General features: G+C 39.6%; 1 protein-coding gene and 1 long non-coding RNA gene across 7 annotated transcripts; one reads left to right on the top strand and one right to left on the bottom strand.

Moving 5' to 3' along the window:
- Positions 1–977: 977 nt before the first annotated feature.
- LOC110520065 (TRAF family member-associated NF-kappa-B activator) lies at positions 978–18,779 on the bottom strand. Of its 5 annotated transcripts, none has more exons than XM_090229705.1 (9): positions 18,583–18,758; positions 17,240–17,352; positions 7,089–7,230; positions 6,764–6,875; positions 6,361–6,470; positions 4,820–4,893; positions 4,618–4,736; positions 3,608–4,014; positions 978–1,458 (listed from the first exon to the last, which is right to left on the bottom strand). In XM_090229705.1, the coding sequence occupies exons 3-9, from the start codon at positions 7,185–7,187 to the stop codon at positions 1,273–1,275; spliced, it is 1,107 nt and encodes a 368-aa protein (XP_090085831.1). In that variant the 5' UTR covers positions 7,188–7,230; positions 17,240–17,352; positions 18,583–18,758; the 3' UTR covers positions 978–1,272. The 5 variants fall into 5 exon arrangements, 4 of the variants coding, with proteins under 4 accessions (XP_090085831.1, XP_090085832.1, XP_021452751.3 ...); XM_090229706.1 differs by lacking the exon at positions 17,240–17,352 and adding an exon at positions 5,313–5,413 and having other exon boundaries at positions 18,583–18,685; XR_016494731.1 differs by lacking the exons at positions 17,240–17,352; positions 18,583–18,758 and adding an exon at positions 8,815–8,958 and having other exon boundaries at positions 3,608–4,009.
- Positions 18,309–25,823, top strand: LOC118958137 (uncharacterized). Of its 2 annotated transcripts, none has more exons than XR_016494732.1 (3): positions 18,309–18,796; positions 25,161–25,210; positions 25,362–25,823. It is a non-coding gene; the product is annotated as an uncharacterized LOC118958137 (long non-coding RNA). The 2 variants fall into 2 exon arrangements; XR_005047221.2 differs by having other exon boundaries at positions 18,324–18,437.
- Positions 25,824–26,089: the final 266 nt, after the last annotated feature.

Genomic DNA, 26,089 nt, shown 5'->3' with positions numbered 1-26,089 from the left:
CCAGAAATGTTCCATATGCACAAAAAGCTTATTTCTATACAATGTTGAGCACAAATTTGATTACATCCCAGTTAGTGAGCATTTCTCCTTTGCCAAGATAATCCACCTGACAGGTGTGGCATATCAAGAAGCTCATTAAACAGCATGATTATTACACAGGTGTACCTTGTGCTGTGGACAATAAAAGGCCACTAAAATGTGCAGTTTTTCCACTTAACACAATACCACAGATGTCTCAAGTTGAGGGAGCGTGCAATTGGCATGCTGACTACAGGAATGTCCAACAGAGCTGTTGCCAGAGAATTTCATTTTCGTTTCTCTACCATAAGCCGCCTCCAGCATCATTTTACAGAATTTGGCAGTACGTCCGACTGGCCTCACAACCGCAGACCATGTGTAATCACGCCAGCCCACGACCTCCACATCCAGCTTATTCACCTATGGGATCCTCTGAGGGGTATTTCTGTCTGTAATAAAACCCTGTTGTTGGAAAAAACCCATTCTGATTGGCTGGGCCTGCCTCCCTAGTAGGTGGGCCTAGCTTCCAAGTGGCTGGGCCTACGCCCTCCTGAGCCCCTGCCCAGTCATGTGAAATCCATAGATTAGGGGCCTAATTAATTTATTTCAATTGACTGATTTCCTTATATGAACTGTAACTCAGTAAAATCTTTGAAATTGTTATGTTTTGTTCAGTATAATATATATATATATATATATATATATATATATATATATATATATATAACATGACTACAAAAAATATTGTTCAATACTTCAATCATTTTCACGACACGCATTTCCAGATCCACCTGGAGAATTAAAGTTGAATGTTTCCCTGAAAATACATACAGTATCAAATTCTTACTGCTTTGGGGGAGACGTGTACAGAAGGCCTACATGTAGATACTGTATGTCAACATACTTGCACCATGCCAAGTCCCTGTGTTTTATAAAAACAAAATAATACAAGTGAAAAATCAAGATTAAATTATTGCTTTATTATATTTAAACCTACATACTGTACAATATCATTTCATAGGTCTAGATGTGTACAATTTCAAAGTAATATCTTAAGACGACGACTGTAAAATGTACCATTCAACTCTTACAATTTAAATATACGATCAAGAGTGGATTCTAGTCCCGTTGCAAACGCAGGTGTCATGTGACATCCAGCCCAGCGCGTGTAATTCATGGCGTGGCAACAAAGACATGAATAAACCATGAATTAAGCCTAGAGGTGTTTCATTGGGCAGCCACTGTCTGCTAGTGTCAATTGCTGGCTTCACTCTCCCTCTGGCAATGAGTGAAAAGGTGGCTTTTCATATGGTCTTGGGGAACTTCCGCGTTGCAGTAGGCACAGATATCAGGGCTGTTGTTGATCTGTTGTTGTGGCTTCGCACTCACGGCCTGTGCTGCTGCTGCTACTGCATCACAAAGCTCAGGGCTCCACAGAGGCTACACGGAGGGACAAACACACCACTTATACTCCATTATTCATACACTTTGCATTGCTTACACTCACCCACTTACAGTTGGCCATGTGCTTGGGTCTTTCACTGAGGAAAGATCTGTTGCTCCGGGGAATACAAGCAAAGCAGTGTCCCACTTGAACCCACTTTCTCAACATCTATAGTTCCTGCCCCACTACACGTACTATTGTAATGCTGTGCATTTGCTACAGTAGGGTTGAGTAGTTACTTGTTCCTGGCATTGTTAATGCCCGAGGCAACGTTTGTTAAGTTAGAAACAGAGAAATCCAAACAATGAAATGTTCGACCATCGGTGTAGGTGTTAATCACAACCCAGATACTTGTCCGAACAAAGGTGCATTTCTTCCGTGTGATTTTTAACCAAAAGCCTGGTTAAGCAATACCCAACAAAGAATACATGACAGCTAAAGATCTATTTGAGGTACACATCCAGCAATATGGGACTCAGATGAGCAAAGAAATCTGGGAGGCCAATTGCTGTGTATTATCAAAATATGTAATAAATCAATAGATATAATTGTGCATACACAACCTCACAAGGGTGCAGTTGCACTGATAATGGTAGTCATAAAATATATGTTACCTTGGTTCTGACATCAACATGGACTTATATAACCAACTACACTACTGCATGGGGGGGGAAAAGCATTATCATCCAAAACAATTGGTGTGTTTTATGATCATTTGTTACTTCTCGAATTGCTTATTTTATGTCAATGACAAATAGTAAGGTAGACACATTGTAATAAATATGCAACAATCAATGTTGTACACATAGGCCTATCACATCTCAACTCACCTGTTTTAGCAGGTATACATCTACTGAATCTAACCAATTAAATGGCATTTCCATGTTAGTTTTAACCTCTTGAGTGTAGGGGGCAGTATTTTGATGTTTGGATGAAAAACGTACCCAAATGAAACTGCCTATTTCTCAGGCCCAGAATCTATAATATGCATATAATTAATTGTCAGATTATGATAGAAAACACTCTAAAGTTTCCAAAACTGTCAAAATATTGTCTGTGAGTATAACAGAACTGATATTGCAGGCGAAAACCTGAGGAAAATCCAACCCGGAAGTGCTGTTTTCCCTGAAAGCTCTCTGTTCCATTGCCTGCCTTCGCTCCATTTAAAGGGATATCATCCATATTCCTTTTTCTATGGCTTCCCCATGGTGTGAACAGTCTTTAGACATAGTTTCAGGCTTTTCTTTTGAAAAATGATCAAGAATAATCACATCGTGTCATTGTATGGCTGGGTGCCAGCAGCGTTTTGCATGCGCAACAGCTTGGAGCAGACATTTCTCTCTCTCCTATTGAAGAAGCTACAGTCCCGGTTGAAATATTATTGATTATATATTTCAAAAACAACCTGAGGATTGATTATAAAAAACTTTGACATGTTTCTACGAACTTTACGGATACTATTTGGAATTTTCGTCTGCAATGTCGTGACCGCTCGAGCCTGTGGATTTCTGAACATGACGTGCCAACCAAATGGAGGTATTTTGGATATAAAAATCATCTTTATGGAACAGAAGGAACATTTATTGTGTAACTGGGAGTATCGTGAGTGCAAACATCCGAAGATCATCAAAGGTAAGCGATTCATTTTTATTGCTTTTCTGATTTTCGCGACCAATCTACTTGGCTGCTAGCTGTTTGTAATGTTTTGTCTACTGAGAGAGATGTCCTTACATAAACGCTTGGTATGCTTTCGCCGAAAAGCTTTTTTGAAATCTGACAGGCCAGGTGGATTAACAACAAGCTAAACTGTGTTTTGCTATATTGCACTTGTGATTTCATGAAAATTAAATATTTTTAGTAATTTAATTTGAATTTGGCGCTCTGCAATTCAGCGGATGTTGACGATAATGATCCCGCTAACGGGATGGGTGCATCAAGAAGTTTGGCGCTCTCAACTCGGTAATCAGAGAAAAATGGGCCTTTTATTGTGATCAACAACTTTCATCGATGTGCTAGGTTGTCTTTCACTACTTATATGCTCTCTCTCTCTCTCTCCCATTCATTTTCCAGAACAAATCAGGTGTTGTGAATTTCCTACATTTACCTGCTGCAAATAAAGGAAAGAGCATTTCCCACGAATCTCACCTGCAGGGGTCCACGCACACTCTCGTGTGAGAGTGAGGTGGAGGGGGAGGTGGGGTGAGAGGGAGATGTAGGATACAGGAATGGGATGGCCAGCTCCATAGACGATTCCTCTATGATGGCAGGGATACTGCTGAATGCTGCCCGTTGCCTTGGCATAGACAGGTCAAAGTGTTTCTCTGGAGCGCTGTTCAGGAACTCGTATTCACTGTCTGTGGAGGGGGGGAACTTGACGCTGAGTCTGGTGAGGGAGTCCACTAGGTCTCTGTCCTCTTGGCTGGCACCACGGGATGCTAGGGACGTGGGCGGGTGCTGGAGGATGACCCCTGGCCTTAAGGCTGAGGGGAAGGGCCTCTCCGCCTGCTCCACGGTCACGTCTGTACACTGAATGGGCATGGAGAACTGCTGCTCTGTCGAATGGCAAACACAAGGCTTTTTTCATACTGTTTATGTAACATTATCGACAGTCACTTGCAACATTGAGATATTAACTTACGCTATTGAGTAGCGATTAGTTCAAGTAATGATGAATAATCAGGTAATAATGAATAACGTCGAGAACCTTTTCCCTGTTTAATTTAATCTTCTAATTTCACACAATAAGTATAATAGGAGCCTTTTTTTTTATTTCATTCCAACTTGTTTTTCATTCAACTAACCAGTGCTACATCACAGCATGTGTCTGTGGAATAATGAAACATGTTTATCTGCTTATTCTATTTCTACACAGGTAGGTGGGTGGGCGGGCCATGGGTCAATAGGCATTAATGTACGGTTCAGCTTAATGTGTTGCTATATAATTGTGTACAGGAATCAAGCTAAAGCTACAATATATAATTACTAATACAGTGTTATGACATATCCAAAGCAATTGTAAGTCAACATATTTTCTCTATTGTAATTAAATTAGAGTCAAGCTGGGCATGAGTTCAGGCAATGGGTGCCTTTCAACAGTGCTGGAATAATAAGCAATTTCTACAATCTAAAATGACTATTGTGCGGACTAATATTACCATTTGCCATGTAATTTCCTTTGTAGATTTTTTTCAGGTGATCTTTTTGTCTCCGGGTTAATGTCTGTATCTGCTGGAATTTCCCCTGAAGAGCTTGAAACGCCTCAAAAACATCTTTTCTGAGAGACAAATAAATACGTAAGTAAGAATACTTAATTTTTGTCTGAAAAGCAGTTAAGATACCGGTGACTAAGGCACATACTTCTCAAAACTGCTGTTTACAGGTGCTGTGTGTGGTGAAGGTGACACAATCATTGCAGTTTCCATGTTCCCTTCCTGAAAAACAGACACACATGGCATTGAGGACTTACATGGCAAGAGAATATCCACCATTCAAACTGAAAATGATCTATTCATTATTGTTAATGAATCTACTAAAATGGTTGCTGCCTTGTGATCGATTAGGGAATTATTTCTCAACAATAAAGCTGGTGGCTTATAACGGCCTCAGACCCTGAGGTTTGGTGATGTTATCCTCTACCGCCACCTGTTGATGAAAGACTGTATGTGTGTATCCATTCTTTTAAAATTATACATGATAATGAGTTTTGATTATGTTAGAAAATTACAAATTCATATTTTCTCCAAAACACATGTTTGTTTGTTTTTTTGATTAAGGGGGGAAAATAATGCTTTTGCATTAGTCAAACAGGTTCAGTGAATTTGTTATTCGGCTAAAAATTTGAACTTGCGACCTTTATTAGAGTGAAGCAACAAGATGAAAGATGACCGATGTCACAGGAAGTGGAGCTGTTGTATTGTGCATTGGCATGAGCTCTGCTACTGCTCCCAGGCCCTGCAGAAACAGAATATCTACAAGCAATGTACAATTTGTGAACAACGTATGTTTGTGTGTGTGTGTGGCTGTATGTGTGCTCTCTTTAAAAAAAAAGGTAGGATATTGAGCTCATTTGAGAGAAAACAAAAACTAAATAATTATGAGGCAGCAACCGGGGATGCCATGTTCGCACCCTATCCAGAGCGTGAATCCCTGAATGAGACATGCAGCCCCCTAAACGCAACAAAGTCAAACTTTTTTTTTGGGTGGGGGGGGGTCTCTAAATAATGCTCATTTAACCATTATCCTATTTATTTTAAATGCTATTTTTACTGCTACAGTGGCAAATATTAAAATAAAAGCTTATTTCAAATTAAACAAACACCCCCATGTCATGATTTAAACATCCCCCCCCCCCCCCCCCCCCATGTCCCTTTTCAGGTGTCCCTTTTCTTTCTACAAAAAAGGCCCTTCTGTCAGCAAGATGATTCAATATATTCAGGCTACAAGAGTGTAGACCAAACGACAAATCGGCAAATGTCATTACACTTTTTGTTGTTTTGTAACAGACGTCCCTTTTCATTCATCAAATGGCACAGTGCACACAACATGTTTGGATGCTGGAATTATTTTGGAGTGGATAAACATGTGCAAGTAGCCTACTTTTAGATTTGTTTGACAATAAGATGAAAATATCATGACTGGTTGTGTTCATGACAATTAAAAGGGAATACATTATTTTTACCGTTAAATGACATGTTTTTTCTATATTTACTTATTCTTTCACACATAGTAGGTCCCGTGAAAAAAATGGCGACACCCCAAATGTCACAATATAAATCGCACTCTGACCCTATCACATCCTTGCATTTTGCCTGTCTGCATCATATTTGTAAACATAAATAAACAATATCTAATTATCCTCTAATGTGGATTGTATTACTAATTGTGTTAAACATGGTTACCAAGTAATGAATCTTCCGGAAGGAGCTGCTTGGGTTGTCGAAGAGATGGTTGGAAGAAGACAGGGTTTCCTCTTCCTGTTTTCTAGGAACATCCTCACCTTTCACCTCTCCTAACAATCAAATAAGATACAAAAAATAGATAATGTAGCAGCCCAACCACAGTCAACACGGGAAGTCTCATTTGAGATGGGAAGTGTACAATGTCCTGAAACAGCAATAATATTTCTTACAGCACAATTTATCTCCAGGGGAACCGAAAATGTAACAAAATGCATGCACATGCCCAATATAGACTACAGTTGAACTGTTTATTTCACTATAGTTCAACTGTATGGTATAGAATGTCAGAATATGTAATCATGCAAACAATAGTTTTAAGAAAACAATTATGATTGTCATGTACCTGAAGGTTGCTTAGTTGCTGCTATCAACTGAACTTTGAGTTTTGAAATCAACTGCTGCTGGTCTTCTATCTGTTTCTGAAGTTTCTGAGTGTGCCGTTGATAATATTCATTCTGCAAAAGTTAACCTTCCATTACATATCAAATGTCATCACTTACTAGGTAGGTAGCCTTTTGTAGCCTCTATTGTAAATGACTGCAATTACCATGCTACAGCACTTAATTATATCAAAGCACTGTATAGAAGGCATCGCACTGGATGGGGTTGAAGTCTCAAAGGTAAATTAGAAGAGTTTGTTTTCTATCGCAATGATTTAGGTATAATACCGTCTTCTGTAGTTCCCTTTTGGCGCTGTCTCGCTCGATAGAGGCCTGGCGGTAAGCTTCAAATGCCTTGTTGAGCTGGTCTCCAATATTCCTCTCCATGCCGTGCGCTCCACAATCATTACTGACACGGCAGTCATGGGCCCTGTGGCAACATATCACACAACCAATGTTTAGGGGCACAATGCAGCATTAAAGCACATTATCACATGATTTGCTGTAAAAACGAAGTCCTCCTCGCTAATCATGAAACTGGGGCCAGTGCTTACTTCTCTTTTACGCCTGGACTTGCTAATTTTAGAAAGGTACAGTAAACATTTCAGGATGATCATAAGTGCCCTGTGTAGAAATAGCCTCTTGATGAGAAAGCAAAAACAGCCAAAATATCTACTAAAGAAATAAATGTTTTAGTACTCATGATAATAAGAACATCACTTAAATAAATTGACGACAACTATTGACACTAATGTAATATTGAATATTATATATATATATTTTTAAACCAATAAATTAGTTGACATTATTGAATGGCATCATTCATTACTAATCAATGATTCTTTGGTTCATACATGACCAATGGCTGCAACAACTGTACTAAATAATAGGTTTCATAAATTATAATGAAATGTACAATATTTGGGGTAAATGTACCTCAATGTTGTTATTATAATAGCTAATACCAAATAACCTACTGTATCTCTATCAATACAATTGCATTATGACATGATCAATACATTAAGATACTAATACAATAAAGTCAATTGCCAATGACCTAAACCAGGGGTCTTCAACCTTTTCTTGCCCAGGGAGCCCCTCCCAGGCACACCGGCGACCCAGGGTCCCCCAACATACATTAGGGGTAAAAAATAAATTAAATAAAAGGTCTTAGCATCAGGTGAATGATAATGGCAAGGAGAAGTAATCAACATTTTAAAATAAATAGATTTGGAATATAGTTTTTCATTATTTTGACTTCCACACATTATAATTGGAAGAGTTAAACAAAGGTTAGCCATGTGCTGACAAATCTATGTCCAAGTCAAGAAAGCTTACCAGCAGCCAGTGGCACTTGCCAAACCAGTAGCCTATTTGAGGGTCGTTTTTCAAGGCCTATGAAGGTGAACCTTCACACCAGTCTGAGGTCCCAAGCATTCTGGGGCAGGTTTTCATCAAGGACCTCTGTACTTTGCTCTATTAATTTTTCCCTCGATGCTGACTATTCTCCCAGTCCCTGCCACTGAAAAACCATCATGCTTCCTCCAGACGTGACGCTTGGCATTCAGGCCAAAGAGTTCAATCTTGCTTACATCACACCAGAGAATCTTGTTGGTCATAGTCAGAGTCCTTAGGTGGAGACTGTCATGTGCATTTTACTGAGGAGTGGCTTCCGTCTGGACACTCCACCATAAAGGCCTGTTTGGCGGAGTGCTGCAGAGATGGTTGTCCTTCTGGAAGGTTCTCCAATCACCCCAGAGGAACTCTGGAGCTCTGAAAAGTGACCATTGGCCATTGGCCACATCCCTAACCAAGGTCCTTCTCCCCCGATTGCACAATTTGGCCATGGGAACAGCTCTAGGGAGAGTCTTGGTGGTTCCAAACTTTTTTCATTCAATAATAATAATAATAATAATAATAATAATAGAGGCCACTTGGGAACTTGTCTTATTGGGAACCTTCAATGCGGAAGTCATTTTTTATTACCCTTCCCCAGATCTGTGCCTCAACAAACCTGTCTCGGAGCGCTAAGGACAATTCCTTCGACGTCATGCACTGTCAACTGTGGGAACTTATATAGAAAGGTGTGTCCCTTTCCAAATCATGCCCAATCAATTGAATTTACCACAGGTGGACTCCAATGAAGTTGTAGAAACATCTCAAGGATGATCAATGGAAACAGGATGCACCTGAGCTCAATTTCGATTCTAAAAGCAAATGGTCTAAAACCTTATTTAGGTAAGTTATCGTTTTTTTATTTGTAATAAATTAGCAAAAATATTGTGTGTAGATTGATGGGAGAGAAAAAAACAATGTAATCCATTGTAGAATAAGGCTGTAATGTAACAAAATGTGGAAAAAGTCAAGGGGTCTGAATACTTTCCAAATGTATCATATACACTACCGTTCAAAAGTTTGGAGTCACTCTAGAAATGTCCTTGTTTTTGAAAGAAAAGCACATTTTTTGAACATTAAAATAACATCAAATTGATCAGAAATACAGTGTAGACATTGTTAATGTTGTAAATTACTATTGTAGCTGGAAATGGCAGAATTTTTATGGAATGTCTACATAGGCATACAGAGGCCCATTATCAGCAACCATCACTCCTCTGCTCCAATGGCACGTTGTGTTAGCTAATCCAAGTGTATCATTTTAAAAGGCTAATTGATCATTAGAAAACCCTTTTGCAATTATGTTAGCACAGCTGAAAAGTGTTGGTCTGATTAAAGAACCAATAAGACTGGCCTTCTTTAGTCTAGTGTCTGGAGTGTCTGGAGCATCAGCATTTCTGGGCTGATTACAGGCTCAAAATGGCCAGAATCAAACACTTACTTCTGAAACGTGTCACTCTATTCTTGTTTGGAGAAATGATGGCTATTCCAATGCGAGACATTTTCAAGAAACTGAAGATCTCGTACAATGCTGTGTACTACTCCCTTCACAGAACAGCGCAAACTGGCTCGAACCAGAATAGAATGAGGAGTGGGAAGCCCCGGTGCACAACTGAGCAAGAGGACAAGTACATTAGAGTGTCTAGTTTGAGAAATAGACGACTCACAAGTCCTCAACTGGCAGCTTCATTAAATAGTACCCACAAAACACCAGTCTCATCGTCAACAGTGAAGAGGCGATTCCGGGATGCCGGCCTTCTAGGCAGTTGCAAAGAAAAAGACATCTCAGACTGGCCAGTAAAAATAAAATATTAAGAAGGGAAAAAACAGATAGAGGAACTCTGCCTAGAAGGCCAGCATCCCAGAGTCGCCTCTTCCCTGTTGACGTTGAGACTGGTGTTTCAGGATTGGTGGGTCCCCTGTGGGATGGTTGAGCTAACATAGGCTAATGCGATTAGCATGAGGTTGTAAGTAACAAAAACATTTCCCAAGACATAGACATATTTGAAATTGGCAGAAAGCTTAAATTCTTGTTAATCTAACTGCACTGTCAAATTTACAGTAGCTATTACAGTGAAAGTACACCATGCTATTGAGGAGAGTGCACTGTTTTGTACATTTGGGCAGTCTTGATACAACATTTTGAACAGAAATGCAATGATTCATTGGATCAGAAAAAACTTTGTAAATACCTAAAATGCATTTTGGGCTGGAATAAAACATTATGGCCTTTCTCTTGCATTTCAAAGATGGTACAAAACAAGTTTTATTATCTTTTACCAGATCTAATGCGTTATATTCTCCTACACTCCTTTCACATTTCCACAAACTTCAAAAAGTGTTTCCTTTCAAATGGTAGCAAGAAAATGCATATCCTTGCTTCAGGGGCTGAGCTACAGGCAGTTAGATTTGGGTATTTAATTTTAGACGAAAATTGAAAAAAAGAGACCGATCCTTAAAAGTTTAGTCAGAACAACAGTTTTCAGCTGTGCTAACAATTGCAAAGGGGTTTTCTAATTATCAATTAGCCTTTTAAAATGATAAACTTGGATTAGCTAACACAACATGTCATTGGAACACAGGAGTGATGGTTGCCGATAATGGGCCTCTGAACATCTATGTACAGTTGAAGTCGGAAGTTTACATACACCTTAGCCAAATACAGTTAAACTCAGTTTTTCACAATTCCTGACATTTAATCCTAGTAAAAATCACATTCCCAGTGGGTCAGAAGTTTACATACACTCAATTAGTATTTGGTAGCATTGCGTTTAAATTGTTTAACTTGGGCCAAATGTTTCAGGTATGCTTCCACAAGCTTCCCACAATAAGTTGGGTGAATTTTGGCCCATTCCTCCTGACAGAGCTGGTGTAACTGAGTCAGGTTTGTAGGCCTCCTTAATCACACACACTTTTTCAGTTCTGCCCACAAATGTTCTATAGGATTAAGATCAGGGCTTCGTGATGGCCACTCCAATACCTTGACTTTGTTGTCCTTAAGCCATTTTGCCAAAACTTTGGAAGCATGCTTGGGGTCATTGTCCATTTGGAAGACCCATCTGCGACCAAGCTTTATCTTCCTGACTGATGTCTTGAGATGTTGCTTCAATATATCCACATAATGTTTCTCCCTCATGATGCCATCTATTTTGTGAAGTGCACCAGTCCCTCCTGCAGCAAAGCACCCCCACAACATGATAATGCCACCCCGTGCTTCACGGTTGGGATGGTGTTCTTCGGCTTGCAAGCGTCCCCCTAATTCCTCCAAACATAACGATGGTCATTATGGCCAAACAGTTCTATTTTTGTTTCATCAGACCAGAGGACATTTCTCCAAAAAGAATGATTTTTGTCCCCATGTGCAACTCCAAACCGTAGTCTGGTTTTGGAGCAGTGGCTTCTTCCTTGCTGAGCGGCCTTTCAGGTTATATCAATATACGAGTCATTTTACTGTGGCTATAGATACAACCTATGACGGCTGTGTGGTCCCATGGTTTTTATACTTGCGTACTATTGTTTGTACAGATGAACATGGTACCTTCAGGCATTTGGAAATTGCTCCCAAGGATGAACCAGACTTGTGGAGGTCTACAATTTTTTTTCTGAGGTCTTGGCTGATTTATTTTGATTTTCCCATGATGTCAAGCAAAGAGGCACTGAGTTTGAAGGTAGACCTTGAAATACATCCACAGGTACACCTCCAATTGACTCAAATGATGTCAATTAGCCTATCAGAAGCTTCCAAAGTCATGACATCATTTTCTGGAATATTCCAAGCTGTTTAAAGGCACAGTCAACTTAGTGTTTGTAAACTTCTGACCCAATGGAATTATAAGTGAAATAATCTGTCTGTAAACAATTGTTGGAAAAATTACTTACAGACTTGCCAAAACTTTAGTTTGTTAATAACCTCTTTGGGCTGAGATCCCGCTAATGGGATTGATATGACAACAGCCAGTGAAAGTGCAGGGCGCCATATTCAAAACAACAGAAATCCCATAATTAAAACTCCTCAAACATACAAGTATTTTACACCATTTTAAAGATACACTTCTTGTTAATCCCACCACAGTGTCCGATTTCAAAAAGGCTTTACAGCGAAAGTAAACCAAACGATTATGTTAGGTCAGAGCCAAGTCACAGAAAAACACAACCATTTTTCCAGCCAAAGAGAGGAGTCACAAAAAGCAGAAAGAGATAAATGAATCACTAACTTTGATGATCTTCATCAGATGACACTCATAGGACTTTATGTTACACAATACATGTATGTTTTGTTCGATAAAGTTCATATTTATATAAAAAAAATCTCAGTTTACATTGGCGCGTTATGTTCAGTAGTCCGACTTCAACTGTACATATTCCATTAAAAAAAAAAAATCTGGCGTTTCCAGCTACAATAGTCATTTACAATTTACTAATGTCTACACTGTACTTCTGATCAAATTGAAGTTATTTTAAATGGACAAAATAATTTGCTTTTCTTTCAAAACAAGGAAATGTCTAAGTATATATATATATATATATATATATATATATATATATATATATATATATATATATATATATATATATATATATATAGGTCGACCAATTAATCAGAATGGCCGATTAATTTGGGACGATTTCAAGTTTTCATAACAATCGGAAATTGGTATTTTTGGACACCGATTTGGCCCAAAAAATTAAATAAATGTAACACCTTTATTTAAAATGGGAAAGTGAGTTAAGAACACATTCTTATTTTCAATGACGGCCTAGGAACGGTGGGTTAACTGCCTCATTCAGGGGCAGAACGACAGATTTTTACCTTGTCAGCTCGGGAGATTCAATCTTGCAACCTTACAGTTAACTAGTCCAACGCTCTAACCACCTGATTACATTGCACTCCACGAGGAGCCTGCCTGTTACGCGAATGCAGTAAGCCAAGGTAAGTTGCTAGCTAGCGTTAAACTTATCTTATAAAAAACAATCAATCAATCATAATCACTAGTTAACTACACATGGTTGATGATATTACCAGTTTATCTAGCGTGTCCTGCGTTGCATATAATCGATGCGGTGCGTATCGTTGCTCCAATGTGTACCTAACTATAAACATCAATGCACAGAAGTATATCTTTTTAAACCTGCATATTTAGCTAAAAGAAATACAGGTTAGCAAGCAATATTAACCAGGTGAAATTGTGTCACTTCTCTTGCGTTTATTGCACGCAGTCAGTGTATATGCAACAGCGTGGGCCGCCTAATTTGCCAGAATTTTATGTAATTATGACATAACATTGAAGGTTGTGCAATGTAACAGGAATATTTAGACTTATGGATGCCACCCGTTAGATAAAATACGGTGCGGTTCCGTATTTCACTGAAAGAATAAACGTCTTGTTTTCAAAATGATACTTTCCGGATTCAACCATATTAATGACCTAAGGCTCGTATTTCTATGATTTGATAGAGCAGTCTGACTGAGCGATGGTAGGCAGCAGCAGGCTCGTAAGCATTCATTCAAACATAACTTTTGTGCGTTTTGCCAGCAGCTCGTCGCTGTGCTTCAAGCGTTGCGCTGTTAATGACTTCAAGCCTATCAACTCCTGAGATTAGGCTTGTGTAACCGATGTGAAATGGCTAGCTAGTTAGCGGGGTGCGCACTAATAGCGTTTCAAACGTCACTCGCTATGAGACTTGGAGTCTGCAAGGGCCGCGGATTTTGTGGAGCGATGGGTAACGCCGCTTCGAGGGTGGCTGTCGTTGTGTTCCTGGTTCGAGCAAGGAGAGGGACGGAAGCTATACTGTTACACTGGCAATACTAAAGTGCCTATAAGAACATCCAATAGTTAAAGGTTAATGAAATACAAATGGTAGAGAGAAATAGTCCTGTAATTCCTATAATAACTACAACCTAAAACTTCTTACCTGGGAATATTGAAGACTCATGTTAAAAGGAACCAGCAGCTTTCATATGTTCTCATGTTCTGAGCAAGGAACTTAAACGTTTTCTTACATGGCACATATTGCACTTTTACTTTATTCTCCAACACTTTGTTTTTGCATTATTTAAACCAAATTGAACATGTTTCAATATTTATTTGAGGCTAAATTGATTTTAGTGATGTATTATATTAAGTTAAAATAAGTGTTCATTCAGTATTGTTGTAATTGTCATTATTACAAAAAACAAAACTAAAATTAAAATCGATCAATTATTCGGTATCAACTTTTTTTTGGTCCCCCAATAATCGGTATCGGCGTCGAAAAATCATAAATCGGTTGATCTCCAATACATACACACACACACACACACACACACACACACACACACACACACACACACACAAAATATGAAATGCAATATGCAACAATTTCTAAGATTTTACTGAGTTACAGTTTATAAGGAAAAAATCTGTCAATTTAAATGATTGCATTAGGCCCTAATCTATGGATTTTACATGACTGGGAATACAGATATGCTGTATTCCCAGTTGGTCTGTTGGTCACAGATATCTTTAAAAAAAAAAAAAAAAAGGGCCTCACAATGGGCCCCAGGATCTCGTCACAGCATTTTTGTGCATTCAAATTGCCATCGATAAAATGCAATTGTGTTAGTAGCTTATGCCAGCCCATACCATAACGCCACCACCACCACAGCAAACCGCTCGCCCACACGATGTCATACATGTGGTCTGTGGTTGTGAGGCCAGTTGGACGTACTGTCAAATTCTCTAAAACAATAGTGGAGGCAACTCAAGGTAGAAAAATTAACATTAAATTATCTGGCAACAGCTCTGGTGGACATTCCTGCAGTTAGCATGTCAATTGCACGCTCCCTCAAAACTTGCAACATTTTAGTGTCCTTTTATTGTCCACAGCACAAGGTGCACCTGTGTAATAATCATGCTGTTTAAACAGCTTGTTGATATGCCACACCTGTCAGGTAGATGGATTATTTTGGCAAAGGAGAAATGTCACTAACAAGGGTGTAAACAAATGTGTGCACAAAATGTGAGAGTAATAACCTTTTTGTGCATATGGAACATTTCTGGGATATTTTATTTCAGCTCATGAACCATGGGACCAACACTTTACATGTTGTATTTATATTTTTGTTCAGTATACATCTATATATACACACAGTACCAGTCAAATGTTTGGACACACCTACTAATTCAAGCATTTTTCTTTATTTTACTATTTTCTCCATTGTAGAATAATAGTGAAGACATCAAAACTATGATATAACACATATGGAATCATGTAGTAACCAGAAAAAGTGTTAAACAAATCAAAATATATTTGAGATTCTTCAAAGTAGCCACCCTTTGCGTTGATGTCAGCTTTGCACACACTTGGCATTCTCTCAACCAGCTTCACCTTGAATGCTTTTCCAACAGCCTTGAAGGAGTTCCCACATATGCTGAGCACTTGTTGGCCACTTTTCCTTCACTCTGCGGTCCAACTCATACCAAACCATCTCAATTTGGTTGAGGTCGGGTGATTGTGGAGGCCAGGTCATCTGATGCAGCACTCCATCACTCTCCTTTTGGTCAAATAACCATTACACAGCCTGGAGGTGTGTTGGGTCATTGTCCTGTTGAAAAACAAATGATTGTCCCACTAAACACAAACAAGATGGGAAGGCATATCGATGCAGAATGCTGTGGTAGCCATACTGGTTAAGTGTGCCTTGAATTCTAAATAAACCACAGACAGTGTCACCAGCAAAGCACCCCCATACCGTCACACCTCCATGCTTCACAGTGGGAACCACACATATAGAGATCATCCATTCACCTACTCTACGTCTCACAAAGACACGGCGGTTGGAACCAAAAATCTCAAATTTGGACACATCAGACCAAAGGACAGATTTCCACTGGTGTAATGTCAGTTGCTCGTGTTTCTTGGCCCAATCAAGTCTATTCTTCTTATTGGTAGTGGTTTCTTTGCAGCAATTCAACCACGAAGGCCTGATTCACGCAGTCTCCTCTCGACAGTTGATGTTGACATGTGTCTGTTACTTAAAGTCTGTGAAGCATTTATTTGGGCTGCAATTTCTAAGGCTGGTAACTCTAATTAACTTATTCTCTGCAGCAGAGCTAACTCTGGGTCTTCTTTTCCCGTGGCGGTCCTGAGGAGAGCCAGTTTCATCATAGCACTTGATGGTTTATGCGACTGCACTTGAAGAAACTTTCAAAGTTCTTGACATTTTACGGATTGACTGCCCTTCATATCTTAAAGTAATAATGGACTGTTGTTTCTCTTTGCTTATTTTTTATTTTTATTTGACCTTTATTTAACTAGGCAAGTCAGTTAAGAACAAATTCTTATTTTCAATGACGGCCTAGGAACAGTGGGTTAACTGCCTGTTCAGGGGCAGAACGACAGATTTGTACCTTGTCAGCTCAGGGGTTTGAACTTGCAACCTTCCGGTTACTAGTCCAACTCTCTAACCACTAGGCTGTTGCCATAATATGGACTTGGTATTTACCAAATAGTGCTCTCTTATGTATACCACCCCTACCTTGCCACAACACAACTGATTAGCTCAAACGCATTAAGAAGAAAATCCACAAATTAACAAGCCACACCTGTTAATTTAAATGCATTCCAGGTGACTACCACATGAAGCTGGTTGAGAGAATGCCAAAAGTGTGCAAAGCTGTCATCCAGGCAAAGGGTGGCAACTTTGAAGAATCTCAAATCTAAAATAAATTGATATGTTTAACACTTTTTTGGTTACTACATGATTCCATATATGTTATTTCATAGTTTTGATGTCTTCACTATTATTAGACAATTGTAAAAATAAAGAAAAATACTGGTATGAGTAGGTGTGTCCAAACATGACTGGTACTGTATGTATGTAGTGCCTTTGGAAAGTATTCAGACCCCTTGACTTTTTACGCATTTTGGTGTTACACCTTTATTCTAAAATGGATTTAAAACATTTAAAAAAAAATCCTCAGCAGTCTACTACACATAATAATAACTAAGTTAAAACTGGTTTAGGAATTTTTGCAAATGTATTACAAATAAAACAGAAATACCTGATTTACATAAGTATTCAGACCCTTTGCTATGAGACTCAAAATTGAGCTCAGGTGCATCCTGTTTCCGTTGATCATCCTTGAGGTGTTTCTACAACTTGATTGGAGTCCACCTGTGGTAAATTTGATTGGACATTATTTAGAACCGCACACACCTGTCTATATAAGGTCCCACAGTTGAGAGTGCATGTCAGAGCATACCAAGCCATGAGGTTCAAGGAATTGTCTGTAGAGAAACTACCCAAATACAGGTGTGCAACGCTTGTAGCGTCATACCCAAGAAGACTCGAGGCTGTAATCGCTGCTTCAACAAAGTACGGAGTAAAGGATCTGAATACCGATCTAAATGTGATATGTTTCTTTTATTTAAAAAAAAACTATTTTTGCTTTGTCATTATAGTATGTATGATTGAGGGGTATAGTATGTATGATTGAGGATTTTTTTTTATTCCATTTTAGAATACACCTGTAACGTAACAAAATGTGGGAAATAGTCAAGGGATCTGAATATTTCCAAATGCACTGTATATTTGTTTATGGCAGACCGCCAGTTAAATACCCCTGACCTAAAATGTGAATATTTGACACCTAATGCTTTTCGGTTGGGTATTGTTTTTCCTGAGTTTTTTTACTTTGAATTTACAATGAATAATGAGCATGGTAATATATTTGGTTACTTCATTTGATTAAACAGCTAATCCCATTCTCTATCTAGTAATTTATTTAAAACACAGGTTTAAAACAGTCATTGTATGTCACTGGTTGCAGACCAAGTAGCACGATATGCAGCCAGTAGCTCTGACCCAGAAAGTCTTCCTGTGTAGCTTAAAACACCAAAGTGTGAGATATGGCTTGGAAAATGTACCTCAATCCAGGGATGAGAAATGCGTTGTACCCCAAATTATCCCACCTGTTCCATTTAGAAGATTGAACGACTGCTAGACAATTCGGAGTACAACGCATTTCTCATCCCTGGATTGAAGTATATTTTCTGAGCCATATCTCGCGGCAGCTCCGCTGTGTTTTAATCGAAACAGGAAACCTGTCCGACCCTAGTGCAGCTGTAAACAAGCGGGCCAAATCTGCTGGCTACATGATATGACGATTACGCCGTAGCCTGAAGCAGCCAACTAGTTCTACATTTCTAGCAACATTCTATCAAGCACGAACTGGCTACATAGAACGTTGATATTCATAAGTAAGAGTACAAACTTGGTACAGCTCTGTTGTATTGAATGTCAATAGTTAGCAAGTCGAGTTAGTTAGATATAATCAGCTATAGCCTAGTTCAGTTCGCCCTCAACTTTGGTATCTGATTGTAGCCTATAATGGCAGTATCTTACCTTCATTCGAAAATTGCCAAACTATTGTTTTGATACTGCGACAGCTTCTTATTCTTCGAGTGGCCTATATGTACGACGTGTGGGAGAGGATATGGTGTATTTCGAACAAATGTACATTTTTACATGTTTTATAACGCGTTGGGAACTTCCCTCGGGGAATCCCCCGCGCCTGTGAGACTTCCGCCTTGCTGGACTCTGACCAATCAACTTTGAGGTACTAAATTTGTGCTAGGTGGTTTAGCAAATTGAGGGTTCTTCTTGCTGCCTACACGTCTGCAATGTTGTGCATATAAAAAGTAATCCGATAAAACAAAGTTAAGTGGCAGAAAAATGTGTTGATTTTACTGTGACCTTCGCTGATAAGTGTTTTCTCACACTGTTAGGCATAGCTAGCTAAATTAATCAGAACCCAACATTTCAGCCCTCAGTGTTAGTGTGAAATGTGTTTTGCCCAAATTGTGGTGAACACTTACTGGTCTCTGACAGATAGTTTATAGGAAAATATTAAAATATGTCAACACATGCTCTTTGCCAAAAAAAATATCACGAGCTGAGCTATTCTTATGACTATGCACTAGGCCTTATTACTTTAGTAAACTTTATAGTGTTATTTGAATGATTCTAATATATGTACAGTAGGGTATTGCCACTGTGTACTGTAGCCTACAGCAAAGATCTGCTTTCATTGCACATGCATAGCACACAGATACATATCAACATCTTTCTGCGCTGTATCTGGAAGATATAAACCTACTCTTATTTTCCCACAATATGCAATCACACATTTTTTACCATGTAATAATGAAAATGCAATCATGTTTGTTTGCTGTTTCACACTTATCATTGAAAGAGTTTATTGGTGCAGAATAAAGTGCAACATGAAAATGGGACGAGCGTTAGAGCGTTGGGCCAATAACCGAAATATTACACATCTGCCAATGTGCCCTTGAGCAAGGCAATTAACCCTATCTCCAGGGGCACCGTATTACTATGTGTGACCCTGTAAAACAACACATTTCACTGCAACTATCTGGTGTACAGTATGTGAGAATACATCTATTTTTTTAAGTGCCAAGTCCAATAGTGACCAACAGAGGGCAGCTACACTCTTAGAAAAAATGGTTCCAAAAAGGTTCTTTGCGGAGGGATAGGGTTCTACCAAGAACCGTTTTGATCTGGAAATCCCTTTTTGGAAGACGAGGGTTCTTTGTAAGGCAAAGGGTTCTACCGAGAAACTTTAATATCCTAAGAACCAGGAAAGGGTTCTTTGATAATACTTTGGAAGGCAAGAAGGATTCTACATAGAACAATGTATCATATTTCCTAGAGTGCTCTACTGCCAGGTGATTTTCAGAATTGTTTGTTTTAATATCTATGTTGTTGCATGTACATCAATTGGTTGGTTAATTGTATGTCACACAAAGATATACCTCCCTAAAATATAAACGCAACATGCAACAATTTCAAAGATTGTACTGAGTTACAATTCATATGAGGAAATCAGTCAATTGAAATACATTAATTAGGTCCTAATCTATGGATTTCACATGACTGGGAATGTGGTCAAAGATACCTTACAAAAATGGGCCTCACAATGGGCCAAAGGATATCGTCACGGTATTTCTGTGCCATCAAATTGCCATCGATAAAATGCAATCGTGTTAGTTGTCCGTAGTTTATGACAGCCCATACCATATCCCCACCGTCACTCTGTTCACAACATTGACATCAGCAAACCGCTTGCCAACATGACGTACTGGCAAATGATCTAAAACAACATTTTAGATAATTCAAGCATGCCAATTGCACGCTCCCTCAAAACTTTTATTGGTGCACCTGTGCAATGATCATTCTGTTTAAAAAAAAACGACTTTATTTAACTAGGCAAGTCAGTTAAGAACAAATTCTTATTTACAATGACGGCCTAGGAACAGTGGGTTAACTGCCTTGTTCAGGGGCAGAACGACAGATGTTTTACCTTGTCAGCTCGGGGATTCGATCCAGAAACCTTTCAGTTACTGGCCCAATGCTCTAATCTCTAACCTCCTTGATATGTCACACCTGTCAGGTGGATGGATTATCTTGGAGAAATACTCACTAACAGGGATGTAAACAAATTTGTTGCCAAAATTTGAGAGAAATAAGCTTTTAGTGCATATGGAAAATTTCTGGGATCTTTTATTTCAGCTCATGAAACATGGGACCAACACTTTACATGTTGCGTTTAGATTTTTGAATAGTATATATAACATACATTTTTTTATACTGATCCAATCTGTTAGTAGTTGGACTGATTGCACCCATTACTGAGATGGTTCAATTCTACTTGCTAACATGCAATCATTGAAAATAAAATGGATGACCTATGATTACGATTATCCTACCAACGGGACATTAGGAACTGTAATATCCTATGTTTCACCGAGTCGTGGCTGAACGACGACACAGACAATATAGCGCTTGAGGGATTTCAATGCACCGGCAGAACAGAGATGGTACCTCTGGTAAGACGAGGGGTGGGGGTGTGTGCCTTTTTGTCAATAACAGCTGGTGCGCGATGTCTAATATTAAAGAAGTCTCAAGGTATTGCTCGCCTGAGGTAGAGTACCCTATAAGCTGTAGACCACACTATCTACCAAGAGAGTTCTCATCTATATTATTCGTAGCCGTCTATTTACCACCACAGACCGATGCTGGCACTAAGAGCGCACTCAACCAACTCTATCAGGACATAAGCGAACAAGAAAATGCTCACCCAGAAGCGGCACTCCTAGTGGCCGGGGACTTTAATGCAGGCAAACTTAAATCAGTTTTACCAAATTTTTACCAGCATGTCACATGTGCAACCAGAGAAAAAAAACTCTAGACCACCTATACTCCACACAGAGAAATGCTTACAAAGCTCTCCCTTGCCCTCCCTTTGGCAAATCTGACCATAATTCTATCCTCCTGATTCCTGCTTACAAGCGAAAACTAAAAAGGAAGTACCAGTGACTCGCTCAATATGGAAGTGGTCATATGGTGCGGATGCTACGCTACAGGACTGTTTTGCTAGCACAGACTGGATTATGTTCTGGGATTCATCCAATGGCATTGAGGAGTATGTTACCTCAGTCATCGGCTTCATCAATAAGTGGATTGACGACGTCGTCCCCACAGTGACCGTATGTACATATCCCAACCAGAAGCCATGGATCCGCACAGGTAACATCCGCATCGAGCTAAAGGCTAGAGCTGCCGCTTTCAAGGAGCAGGACACCTTAAATAAAACAAGCATTTACGAATTCAACATTTTACTCTATGTTCCAATTTATTTCAGAAATCACAAGTGCATATTCCACATTACAAATGAATTAGTTCCACTTCATTTGTTCCACACATTTGCTCCATCTTCATCGAGTTCCATCGATGTAAAACACATTCAATCAGAACAACATATTGGCCACTATGAACAAACAGTATGTCTTACAAGTGAATACACATTACTGTAAACCATTCATATTTCTGCTGTGTGGACATGTGACATTGTATTCCAGCCAATGATTGGTAATGAAGGGTTCTGCTGTGTCGATTCATTGTATTCCAGCCAATGATTGGTAATGAAGTTTTCTGCTGTGTGGATTCATTGTATTCCAGCCAATGATTGGTAATGAAGGTTTCTGCTGTGTGCATTCATTGTATTCCAGCCAATGATTGGTAATGAAGGTTTCTGCTGTGTGCATTCATTGTATTCCAGCCAATGATTGGTAATGAAGGTTTCTGCTGTGTGCATTCATTGTATTCCAGCCAATGATTGGTAATGAAGGTTTCTGCTGTGTGCATTCATTGTATTCCAGCCAATGATTGGTAATGAAGGTTTCTGCTGTGTGCATTCATTGTATTCCAGCCAATGATTGGTAATGAAGGTTTCTGCTGTGTGGATTCATTGTATTCCAGCCAATGATTGGTAATGAAGGTTTCTGCTGTGTGCATTCATTGTATTCCAGCCAATGATTGGTAATGAAGGGTTCTGCTGTGTGGATTCATTGTATTCCAGCCAATGATTGGTAATGAAGGGTTCTGCTGTGTGGATTCATTGTATTCCAGCCAATGATTGGTAATGAAGTTTTCTGCTGTGTGGATTCATTGTATTCCAGCCAATGATTGGTAATGAAGGTTTATGTGTGATGTGCATACTACTGTTTCACTGTGTCATGAGCCCATGACTGCCTGCTCTAGATACACACCAGATTGACAAAGAATCCAAGTCCTATTATTTGTTGTTGCTGTCTTTATTTTTCTACCTCAAGAAAAAGAAATATGCAGATTCTTGCACTAGTGAAAGAATGCTTATAATGAATGTTGTCAATATTCATAGTTAAAGTTTCCACTTGCTTAACTGGTCCCTTAACAGGGCATCAGTTTGAGAGTTTATCCCCATCGATTGGTAGAGTGAGTTGTCTAGTTCACACACACAAATCACACGCACATGCATATTGACGCCACACACACACACACATGCAAATTGACGCCAGACACACACACACACACACACACTCCACACACGCTGCTGCTACTCTGTTTAATATCTATCACGATTACCTAGTCATTTTTACCCTTACCTACATGTACATATTAACTCAATCACCTCAACCACCTCATACCCCTGCACATTGACTCGATACCGGTACTCCTTGTATATAGCCTCGTTATTGTTATATGGCAATTTTCAGTTTTAATTAGCTAATTTTCTTACTTTTTAACTATGCATTGTTGGGAAAGGGCTCGTAAGTAAGCATTTGACGGTAAAGTCTACACCCTATGTATTCGGCATATGTGAAAATGTTTGATTTGATTTGATTTGTTTTTGTCTCCCAGCGTGTCCCTCTGAGTCTAAGCAGTGTTGTCTCAGACCAAACTGTCTCAGACAGATTTGCATAGAAATAAGATGCATTTGCAAAGTATTTCAAGAAACTGGAAAACAAATATCAAGCAAGTATTTTTATATTCCACAAGTATTATCAGAGGAACTGTTTTGTACAGATAACTATCAGACTTAAGTTACAAATGCAGGTAAACACTCAAATACATTTGGTTGACATTTTTCAACAAAATTAGTGCAGTGGGCAAGTCCTTTACAAGTCCTGTATTAGTGGACCAATAATATCCTGTATTCTTCCGTGGCTAAACCAACTGGGCTCGTAAAGGTTGTTATCGAGGCACATGAAAGGTCACATGTTCCAGAAGGCATTTCTATATTGTAATTAAAAATGTTCAAATGCCTCTCCTGTGAAGCACCCCCACCCCTAAACTACTTCTATGGTCTCAGACAGAGGGAAGGAATGTGCTCTTCAGAAGAAGAAAAACTATCCACCTCTTGAAAAATGTTCATTTAGGAGCATAATGCACATTGCCACCAGAGGTCAGTAACCACCCCATTGCTTGCTCTACATGCTTCAACCTCAGCCACATGGACTTTTGGAGAGGTATCTGAATTCTTGGCATTCTTCTCAGACTTGTCAGCCTTGCCACTTCTATCTGTTGCCCTGGTATTCACGGCCAGAGGGGGAAGATGCTGTGACTCTGACTGACACATTCCCCCAGTGAAATGACGAATGCATTTTGTTTGCACGTTCTAACAATTAAGACGTGTTTAGCCATACAATAGGGGACTTGTACAGAGAGTAAACCACAACTGATAGCCATGGCTGATTTTTATTGTGTTTATAAGACCTAGGGATACTGGAATAAAGTGGATTGGAAGGTCCTGTCTGTTCCGGTCCTCAGTCTGTGGTGAGGCTCGGCATGTATCTGCTGCTGGTCTTTGTGGCCCCCAGCCTGGCACAGAGGGGGGCTTCCTAGACATGGCTCCTGCTTCTCAGACCCTAGCCAGGGACCACCTTCATGGGAGCCCTGCTTTGTAGTTGTCATCCATGACCCTCCGACCTGACACCTCTCCACCTGGTGTGGATCCAAGACATTCCAACCCCCCCCCCCCCCCCCCCTCCCCGTATGTAAAACCCTTCTGGCCTACCAAAGAACCCTTCTGGCCTACCAAAGAATCATTCTTGCCTTCCAAAGAATCATCAAATAACCCTTTCTTCTAAAAACGTTTCTTAGGGTGTTAAAGGTTCTAGGTAGAACCCTTTGCCTTACAAAGAACCCTTTTGGAACCCTTTTTTCTAAGAGTGCAGATGGGCAATAACAACCCCAATTTCGATCAGACCAGCATCCCTGTCTTGAGGGGAATATACAGCAATAGGGTTGCCACTCTGCTCCACATCTCACAACATGGGTCTCAGTGGATGGTTTCACCATAAGATTTATGACAACAGGTCAGTAACGACTGCTGGACTTCCTGAAAGAAGTAAAGGATCATCAATATTCCTCCTGCTTTCTGTAATCATGCAGACAGAAATACTTTATATTCCCAAATTAACGAGATGCAAATGTATTATGACAGCTGCCATGCGCTGCCCCTCCCCCTAGCATTTTTGTGTCAATTTGACAACTCCAAAACACAAATTGTCCATTTAAATGTCTAAGCTATACTTAAATCAAGCGTGTTTTGTAACTCAAACCTTGTCTCCTATTTCTAGATAAATCCAACCCACTTCAATAGGTCTGAACACAGTCTGTGGGCGAGCAGGTGAGCAGGTCTGTGGAAAGATCCAGAGACTGATAAGCAGAATGCAAGATTCTAGGAGGAACACTCTGTTCCCTTTCATGTGCAAATCTGTCCTGTTTGATCTACCACCTTTCTCTCTCTCTCTCTCTCTCTCTCTCTCTCTCTCTCTCAGAATGTCTAGCTGACGGCCCTCCACGCAGGAGTGTGATGATTTGTAACTATGCAGCACAAATATGGCCATCGGAGTCTGATGTTTCTGCTTGGCTCTGCCTGAGGACTTGTCCTTCACCAGCCTCATCCAACCTCAACACAACATAGCAATTCTTAATTACTATTATAACACTTGTTTAAGTTTTAACTCAGCCAGAAGAACCAATGTGGTGAGCTGAAATATGGTTCATTATTGCCCTTGTTTTCCTGGCAAGCAGATCAGGTGATACCATGTGACAAGATTATAAGTGAGAGATGCCTCTTAATGTGGTACGTTCAATGTCTGCAATCCCCTTTGACTTTAATTAAAAGGTACTGAGTGTAGGCAACACCGAAGTACATTCCTCAACTGTCTTCTTAGCTAAATTACTCCTCTGGAACGTTTAAATGGCCGGGCCCCATATGAATTAAAACACTGACGGCACAATCCGTAAATTCAATTTCTGCTACACCTGCTACGGCACAGCTTTGATTAACAGGTTGTAGCATAGAGGCTATTACTTCAGCATGATTCATTACACATCCACCGCTAGTCCGTCAGTGAATGCATGCATCGCACGGGTGTCTTCTTCTGGTTTTGCAGATCTCGGACAAGGAACTCCAGATGCTTTTACTGCGCCATGTTCTTTACGTGTGTGCGTCATGAATGACATCCATAAAAAGGACACTCCACTTCCTGTTGAGAGGTGG

This window comes from Oncorhynchus mykiss, chromosome 3 (genome assembly GCF_057628025.1).
Source record: "Oncorhynchus mykiss isolate SJ-2025 chromosome 3, ASM5762802v1, whole genome shotgun sequence".
NCBI lineage: Eukaryota > Metazoa > Chordata > Actinopteri > Salmoniformes > Salmonidae > Oncorhynchus > Oncorhynchus mykiss.
Note: the sequence above shows the minus strand (reverse complement) of the source record. Positions and strands in the feature narration are given on the sequence as shown.